This window comes from Littorina saxatilis, linkage group LG3, assembly GCF_037325665.1.
Source record: "Littorina saxatilis isolate snail1 linkage group LG3, US_GU_Lsax_2.0, whole genome shotgun sequence".
NCBI lineage: Eukaryota > Metazoa > Mollusca > Gastropoda > Littorinimorpha > Littorinidae > Littorina > Littorina saxatilis.
In genome coordinates this window covers 52,098,117-52,107,856 of record NC_090247.1, presented here as the reverse complement: position 1 = coordinate 52,107,856, position 9,740 = coordinate 52,098,117, and the positions used below count along the sequence as shown (strand labels likewise).

General features: G+C 39.4%; 1 protein-coding gene across 1 annotated transcript in view; it reads left to right on the top strand.

The window, feature by feature from the left end:
• Positions 1-361: 361 nt before the first annotated feature.
• Positions 362-9,740, top strand: part of LOC138962616 (epithelial cell-transforming sequence 2 oncogene-like) — a gene marked incomplete at its 3' end in the record, with an annotated part of 36,736 nt that continues 27,357 nt past the window's right edge. Inside the window, 6 exon segments of the mRNA XM_070334500.1 lie at positions 362-579; positions 968-1,003; positions 1,633-1,872; positions 2,754-2,891; positions 3,275-3,362; positions 5,926-6,176. Of these exon segments, the coding sequence (XP_070190601.1) occupies positions 364-579; positions 968-1,003; positions 1,633-1,872; positions 2,754-2,891; positions 3,275-3,362; positions 5,926-6,176 (969 nt within the window).

Genomic DNA, 9,740 nt, shown 5'->3' with positions numbered 1-9,740 from the left:
CTTCGTTTCCTGAAATGAGTTAATGTATTTATTCCGCCATCATGCTAACCCTTGTTTTGTAATTACTATGATTGCTTAAAATAAGCATTATATGCTTGAGTATGTAATCATCCATGCATTGTTCTTGTCATGATTAAAATTGAATAAAGGTCTGTTTAAACCAACAACAAAAAATGGGCGATCGAAAGTTTGTATGGTGATTAGAGATTACATGAAGTCTCAATTAAAAACTCCAAAGAGTTTCAGAGATAAAGTCGATTTTGTGAGGCTCTGGGTCGTCCACGACCCATGAAGGTTAAATCAATACATGTGAGATGTGATGTTGACCAATAAACAATGAATTGGTTTCGCTACAGGTTCACAATGGCAGCCCTTACCAATGGAGGGACGAACGGTAAGAAGAAGACGATGATGATGCAGACCAGACTGTCAATCACGGAAGATGACAGCAAGATCCTGGGAAGGACCACCAACTTGCGACGAGAAAAGACGGCTACTACAGATCAGGTTAAAACGCTAAAACTGAAGACGCACAACAGCGCTTGGACACCTATGGTTCATAAGCCCTCCAATCAACAGGTATGTCTGCTTTTGAATAATGAATTGTGTGGAGTTTTTATTTTTTATTTTTGAGGAGACAAATTGAAAATGGAAGCAACTGAACAGACATTTTTTCTGTGGGTTTTATTACTGTTGCTTGTTTATTTTGATTTGTTTTGCATTTAATGAACAGAAGTTTCTGAGCGCTTTGCTTCCCGCCTAACACTGTTCCTGTAATCAAGTCCGATCTTATTAAGTGGTATAGGAATTGTGCTTCCAGCTAGGGATTCTGCTGGCAAGAATCCTTTTAGTTTGTTAATTTTGCTATGACATGCACAATGTCTTTCAATCTTGTTTACTCATTGCCTCATTCTTTTCATTTCAAGTCATGTGTTTGTGCACTACTTTGATTTTCCGTATGTTGCAGATATTTAAGGAGAGGAGGGATCTTGTTTCTCACTGGGTAAGACAGACAACAGTTCATTTTTCACAATCTGTACTTTTTTTTTTATCAGTGACATTGTTAAAGTAGAGGCTGCTGCATGTCACCATGTGTGAAATGTTGGTTGAAAATCAAAAGCAAACCTTTGTCCCTGAATAAAGCCAATTGATGTATTATTTTATTGGTAATTTTCTCTCATCCTGTACAAGTTGTGTGGATGATTAAAAAAAAAAAAGAAGAAAAGAAATTGAAAATACTCTAAATATGCATTAAGGAAAGCATGCTTGCTTAACTCATTGTCTCCCAGGTACGGATATATATCTGTACCCACTCATATGGCTCTATCTGACCAGGTACGGATATATATATCCGTACACACATAGTCACTACATTGCATCTGCTCTCATTCGGCACATATCCGAATTCTGCTCAGACTGTTAGCTTCAGTCGCTTCCTGTAACATCGATCTAACGCCTGCATTCCAGCGTGTTGATACACAGTTACTACACAGTTACTACAATTCTGCGTGACCTGCTGCAGCACAGCTGGTCTCGGCTAAAACAAAATTGGTCAACATAGGTGGGGTAGAAAGTGTTAAAGGAAGCATGCTTGCTGAACAAAGATTTATTTTCATCCTTGGTGTGTTTCAGTTTGATCTGTGGTCCGACTCCCAACGGAAGCGTTTCTTCGACGTGGTGTTTCGCCAGTGCACACGCTCGCAGTACAAGTTCGTGCAAGACTGGTTCCGGGAGCTGGTCCCCATGCAACATCTGGATTTTTCCACCGTCCTACCGCGTTTTCTCTCCCTCTACATCTTCTCTTTCCTGGATCCCAAGAGTCTGTGCAGGTGTGCTCAGGTGTCGTGGACGTGGAAGTTTCTGTTAGAGCAGGTGAGCATGCATTGTGTAAAAGACGACTGCATGTCGCCAATGTTTCTACGGAGTGATGTTAAATAAACTAGTTTAAGGTGGTTTTTTAAGATGACGGCGCTGTAAAAGTTATTCTGTATTGGGCTACTTTTGTGTGTGCAAAAGTTAATTCGGTAATACTAATAATGTAATTAACACATTTCTTCTTTTTCTTTAGAGAATTAGTTTGATACTTTTTGTAATTATTGTTCTTTTTTTGTGGTTTGTCTTACCTGTTCACCTGTGGAAACTTGTTCTCGTAATGAATTGAAAGCTCAAGTTCTTTTTGTGCAGTACGTCTTTATAAAAAGCATTGGATTTACGAAGTTGAATTTGATTTGAAGACTTTTACTCAGAACATTGACATTGTCATTGCTGAGGCATTTACTTGCCAGTGTCTGGTCAGAGATTTCTGTTTGCCACTTGACAATGCCATCTTTGGGTAAAACTAAACGAAAATTGTAACAACTGGGGAGGTGGAAAGATTTTGTGTTTTCTGTGATCTGACAGAACAGTCATGTTTTTTCTGCATACATGTATATGTTTTAACTCACACGCACACACTGTCTCACACACACACACACACACACACACACACACACACACACACACACACACTCTCTCTCTCTCTCTCTTTCTCTCTCTCTCTCTCTCTCTCACACACACACACACACACACACACAGTCACACACACACACACACACTCTCACTCAAATATGATACACCCCATTTATTTTGTGTGGGTGTATGTGCTGATTAATTAAGCAGTCAAAGTAATTTTTTGCTGATTAATTAAGCCGCCAAAGTATTTTTAAAAAAAATCCAATATAAGCAGTCTTTAACAAAAAATTCTTTCAAACTAGGATGATGTGTGGATGCCAAAGTGCCTGCGCCTAGGTTGGTTCCTGCCGTACACACCCGCAGACAATGAGTACGGAGCGTGGAAACGTCACTACGTCGCCTGCATTCACACTCTGGACTCCATGGCTGGTAGCAAGAGGGTGAGTCTTCTGGTGCACTCAGAGCTGTGTGTATCTGTGTGTGTGTGTGTGTGTCTATCTGTCTGTGTGTGGCCTGGTGTGCGTGTGTATGAGTGCGTACAATCAGATGTTTGTATGAGTGCATGTGCAAGTCAATCTGCTTGGCTGTCTGTCTGTGTCACTTACCTGATGCTCCAAACTTTGTGTGCACAAGTGTGTGTGTGTGTGTGTTGGTGAGAGAGAGTGTGTGTGCATGTGTGAGAGTGTGTGTGGGAAGAGAGAGAGCGAGCTTGTGTAAATAACAGCTGCTCTTGCATTTGTACCATTGTTGTTCAGAAGGTTTGTGGATGGATATTGCATTTCTTAGCCACTAGCATCCTCAATGTGCGTTTGAACTATTACAGGCCAAGCCACTCCCTCCTGGCTATCCTGATAACATGCACCAGCCTCAGATGACCCTCAAGTCTGCGCGACTTTCTCGCATGGATAGCCGTATGTACACACTTTTACTTTTTTACTGCCAGCGAGAAATATTTTTAGAACTTGTTCGTATACATTGTCCTTCATCGGTTGTTAGGAACATGTTTTTGAAAATTTTCTTTGTTTTTTGACTCACATGCGAAGCAAAAGTGAGTCTATGTACTCACCCGAGTCGTCCGTCCGTCCGTCCGTCCGTCCGTCCGGACGTCCGTCCGTCCGTCCGGAAAACTTTAACGTTGGATATTTCTTGGAGACTATTCAGTCTATCAGTACCAAATTTGGCAAGATGGTGTATGATGACAAGGCCCCAAAAAACATACATAGCATCTTGACCTTGCTTCAAGGTCAAGGTCGCAGGGGCCATAAATGTTGCCTAAAAAACAGCTATTTTTCACATTTTTCACATTTTCTCTGAAGTTTTTGAGATTCAATACCTCACCTATATATGATATATAGGGCAAAGTAAGCCCCATCTTTTGATACCAGTTTGGTTTACCTTGCTTCAAGGTCAAGGTCACAGGAGCTCTTCAAAGTTGGATTGTATACATATTTTGAAGTGACCTTGACCCTGAACTATGGAAGATAACTGTTTCAAACTTAAAAATTATGTGGGGCACATGTTATGCTTTCATCATGAGACACATTTGGTCACATATGATCAAGGTCAAGGTCACTTTGACCCTTATGAAATGTGACCAAAATAAGGTAGTGAACCACTAAAAGTGACCATATCTCATGGTAGAAAGAGCCAATAAGCACCATTGTACTTCCTATGTCTTGAATTAACAGCTTTGTGTTGCATGACCTTGGATGACCTTGACCTTGGGTCAAGGTCACATGTATTTTGGTAGGAAAAATGTGTAAAGCATGTGAGTCGTATGGGCTTTGCCCTTCTTGTTGTGTGTGTTTTTTTTAGTCTGGAAAATCTAGTTTGGATTTGCATTCATATGTTTCTGAAGGTATATTTTTGGTTTTCCCCTTGCCCACTGCAATTCCAGCCTTCAACGAAAGTTTGGATTTGGTTTCAAGACAAGCATTAGAAAAGGAAAGAATGTTTACATTTTGCTTTTGATTAATTCATGATCGATTGCCTTGAAGTAGGATACGTGCTTCTCGTGTAAGTGTTTTTGTGTTTTAAAACAAATTCTTTTAGGGGTTTGAAAGTGAGCTTTTCTGTGATGATTTAAATAATATTCCTTTAAAAAAAAGTTTGCAAACAGTCAGACAGAAAACTTAGAAAAGCACACCCTAAACTGAGACTGATGTTTGAGCAATATTAATAGGTGTTCAGTGTATCGAACAAGATCACGCTGATGGTAAAACCAAAGTGAGGAATGCACCTCTTTCATTGCGCAATCTGGCCAGAGCTAGAATGATGACTATGACCATCAAAATCCAGATCTGTGGTAAAGTAGTTTTCAGGTGTTGGTGTGGTTTTGAGGGTACATGGTAGAAGTTCGTGATTTGCTTTTCTTGGAATAGGAATTGACAAACAGAAACAAAATCAATGGCAATGGAATGAAGGTCTCCGGCAAAATGACTTTGTTGTTGCTTAATATTGCCTTGGAGTATGTTGTAACTCAAGCATTTGGGACTATGGAAGTTAGTGATTTGCTTTTCTTTGAATATTAATATACCAACAGAAAAAATGGTGACCATGGTTGATGGTAAAATGACTTTTGTTGTTGCTTAATATTGCCTTGGAGTATGTTGTAACTCAAGCATTTGGGACTATGGAAGTTAGTGATTTGCTTTTCTTTGAATATTAATATACCAACAGAAAAAATGGTGACCATGGTTGATGGTAAAATGACTTTTGTGGTTGCCTGTTGGCTGAATTCCTCAGCCAGTGATACAATAACAGCATGATCAAGGCAGAGGACTTTGAGAAGAGAAATTTGCTTGGCTTGGAAATTAATGGTGTCACTAAAATGTATGGGATTATGGTGTAATAATTGTGAAAAGGTTTTGTGAGTGACTATGTGATCAGTGTTCAGGTAATTTTGTCTTTGTCCAAAGCGTACGTTTAGTGCTCAGCAGTGATTCTTCTAATTCTGTTTTGTTTTCAAAGGGAAAAACATTGTGCATGGAGGTTTGATATTTTTTTTGCAGTGTTTTTTTTTGTCTTATTCAAAATGTGATGAAAGTGTATGCATATATGATTATTTTGTTTAATTCATGGGGATTTTGAGAAATTGGAATAGCATATTTAGTTTGGAATTTTTTAATCACATCTGTGTTACTCAAAGTCTGACATGCATGTTAGGCTGTTATAATGCTTTAAAAGTATTCTTAAAATCGGTTAAACAAATTTTTAAATGAAAGTGTTGTGTATCATTAAGCTGGGATACATATTTCCAAGAGAAATGCCATTTCTATATTTGAGTTGTTGTGAGTGAGCTTTCTGAGCTTCAGTTGTTCATATTGACTATAAGCAAAGTCTTCTTCATACTGTCAGTATGACTTTAATTTTAATTTGTTATTAAATGGGCAGGTGTTGAATTTCGCAAAAAAACACGATTTTTCTGTTAAAAAATGTAATTAAAATTTCACATGCACCTTTTGTCTCTATCAGGTAAGCTAATGGATACGCGCCCACCTTGGTATGCTCCGAACCACAACCCCAAGGACCTTGAGCAGTCGACTCGTGCTCTTGCTCACGGTGCGAGCGCCAACGAACCGGTGCGAGCAAAGACTGACACGATGATGTTCAACAAATGGGGGATCTTGAAAAGTCAACATGAGAGTGCCATCACCGCACGCTCGCTGGACTTTGAGATTGGCGTGGATTCCAAGCAACGTAGAGCACAGCATCGTGTACTCCTAGTAAGGCATAAACAATATTTTGTTAAAATAAAAAGTTCCCAGTTCCCCAACCAACACTCTTTTTCCCCTCCTGACCCTCAAACTTTATTTTGGACCCTTCACATAACTGACACAAGTTGCAGCCAATGAAAAGTCTCATGTGCTTGGAAAAAAAAGAGATTTCGAATTTATGTAAAAAGCACCGAAAACCCCAGTAAAATACCTACCAGAAATGTTTTGAACATTCAGTAGAAATAAAGAATTCAATTGTTTTGCTTGATTATGAAGGGGCAGAGTGGGGACACATTTTCACCGAAAATCAGTGTTTCAGAGGCAGCTGAGTCAGTTATTTTTAGATGATACACTCATTTCCACTCTTTACCTAATTGAATAGTCCCCAACATTGTTTCCTTAGCCTTATTTTTCTCTGCATTTATCACTTCTTCAAAATCCCTTCTTGAGTGGCTGTTGTAGTGTTGTGGAATGAGATAGATGATTGTGTTGTTGACAGTGTAAATGCTGAAAATTGGATCAGAAAATGAGCTTGAATTTTGGCCCTGAAGAGGACTGAGAATGAAATGAGAGTGGACAATCCCTGGAAATGATGACCGTTGCCAAGGCTGTTTTCTTGTCCGTTGCTTCTCAGTGTTTGCAATTCCAAAGTTTTCTGATCTGGTGCACTGTGCATATTTCTGTTCTATCTTTTTCTTTCTCTCCCTTTTTGAGCATAGCCAGCGGACGGGTGCAGTGGCGTGGTGGTAAGACGTCGGCCTCCTAAACGGGAGGTCGTGAGTTCGAATCCCGGTCGCTGCCGCCTGGTGGGTTAAGAGTGGAGATTTTTCCGATCTTCCAGGTCAACTTATGTGCAGACCTGCTGGTGACTTAACCCCCTTCGTGTGTACACGCAAGCACAATACCAAGTGCGCACGGAAAAGATCCTGTAATCCATGTCGGAGTTCGGTGGGTTATGGAAACACGAAAATACCCAGCATGCCTACTCAACGAAAGTGGAGTGAGCTGACTATGCTCTCAGAGTATAGTGTGGGGGACCCAAATTGGCAAACGAGCTCACACATAACCTGAAAATTCTGGAACGCTGAAGAAGAAGAAGAAGAGCATAGCCAGCAAAAGGTTAATTGAGAGGTCTCTTTTTTTTTACTTCAATTTTTTTTATATTATATATATGTCTGTCAACCTGATTCTTTACTAAGAGGTTGATTTTTTAACTTCGCATACAATTTTTATTTTCTTCTCTATTTTACGGCAGACATTTTGTTAGAATTTGCTGTGATGAATAAAAAAAAAAGTATTAATGTATATATCATATGGGAACTGATTCAGCCTGAAATGGAGACAAATGTTTCTCCGCATACTGTTTGCTAGCTAATTTTAGAATTTATTTTCACTTTCTTTTCAAAGACGCAGACACGAGTAGAGGTAAACTGTTCAAAGATATCTTGTCTGTAGTGAAAATTTAGACGTGACAGTGGTAGATTTTGTTGTTTATTGCACCAAAGTTGGTCACATGGTTGTTTTTTGTCGAATTGTTGTTTTGCTGAGTTTTGTGGGTCAGATCGTTACTAGGTTAACATACAGCAGTTTTTTGTTTTGTTTTTAGCTCTTTCACAAGTTTTATTTGAAAGTAAACTAGATACAGCAGTGATAGCATATTTGGTTTTCTGTGATAGATTGGCAGAGCGGATTTTACCATCTGCGTTTTAGAGTCTTGTTAACTTTTTATTTTATTTATAAAGCCTGACCCGTCATAGTCAAATCAGGCATGGCATAATTAGTTGTTTTTGTTGTTGTTTTTTTCCTTTTTTGTTGTTGATCTTTCTTCACTTCAGGTGATGAGTACATTTAGCAGGATGTTTTGAATGCAAGTTTTTTTTCTAACCTACAGTAATTGCAGCAATTTTTTCAACTTGGTTGAAATTTGCTTTTTAAAATGCTTTTCATGGTGTTTTTTGGCTCACGTAAGTGTAGCCTATGCGATCGTAACTTTGTCTGTCTGTGCGTGCGCATGTGCGTGCGTGTGTATGTCTGTGGTAGAAACTTTAACATTTCGTCATTTGAAGACGTCACATTATGACGTAAGAGGGTTAGACGTCACGCGAAGGAATTACTGAAAGTCTCAGTCATTGTTATTTTGAGCGGGCCGAGACTAGTTGGCAGTCGTGTCCCTGTAAGTAGGCTACATGCAGACAGACAGATCTAGATCTAGTGTCTCGCTTTCTTGCACAGTGTCACCTATGGTTACTGTGTGTGTATGTGTGTATGTGTGACGGAGTGATTGAGTTTGTGTTACTGTTTGTCGATTTCTTACGTGAGCCTTAAAGGCTTCGCCTCTTTGTTGTTGTCCTGCCCAGTTTTTCAGTGGTTTTACATTTCAAAATGTTCACAAAGAGAAGGATGATCTATATAATGTTAATGTTTTACAGGAGAATCGTTCATTGCAATTTTGCGTAAATTAATTAATTGCTTTTTAGATTCAATACACATTAATTTTAAACCATATCTCTGTGCAAAATAAATATTGCGTAACCACACAAATCGCCAGAGTGATTCCAGCTGGTTTTAGGAACTCTAGCAAACCCCTGTCTTCAGATTGTCAGACGTGGCGCGTCCCATAGAAAGATAATAGATTTAGAAGTTTTCAGTACAATTTGTTCTTATTTTATTTCTCCTTCGTTTATTTCTTTTTCTGTTTGTTTTCAGATCAGTTTAGTTTCATTCACTTAATATTTTTCCACATACACATGAAACTTGAATATCTTCACTCCGAGCAGTTTACTTTAGTTTACTTGCAAGTATTTTACATGAAACATAAGTGTTTTCAATCACAGCAGCTTACTTTCATTCAGTTATAAGTATTTCACACGAAACAAAAATGTTTTCATTCACAGAAGTTTACTTTCATTCACTTATAAGTATTCCACATAAAGCATAAATGTTTCCATTCAGACGGGCGCAGTGGCGTGGTGGTAAGACGTCGGCCTTCTAATCGGGAGGTCGTGAGTTCGAATCCCGGTCGCTGCCGCCTGGTGGGTTAAGAGTGGAGATTTTTCCGATCTCCCAGGTCAACTTACGTGCAGACCTGCTAGTGACTTAACCCCCTTCGTGTGTACACGCAAGCACAAGACCAAGTGCGCACGGAAAAGATCCTGTAATCCATGTCAGAGTTCGGTGGGTTATGGAAACACGAAAATACCCAGCATGCCTACTCAACGAAAGCGGAGTGAGCTAGCTGACTATGCTCTCAGAGTATAGTGTGGGGAACCCAAATGGGCAAACGAGCTCACACGTAACCAGAACATTTCTGGAACGCTGAAGAAGAAGAAGAAGAAGTTTCCATTCAGATTATACCATGGAAAACACAGCCACCTGACAAAATGTTGTTCTGGCACATCCCTTGTCTTGAGACATCACAGTACTCTATCAGCCTTGTAGACTATAAAGGGCTCGGTAGCGTGCCATCTTGATTGCTCTTAGTGGGATCCACTCATTTATAATTCATTCCACTCACCACCAGTTATGTATTCCTTCCGGCATTACTTTGTGTGTGAGTGTGTGTGTGTGTGTGTG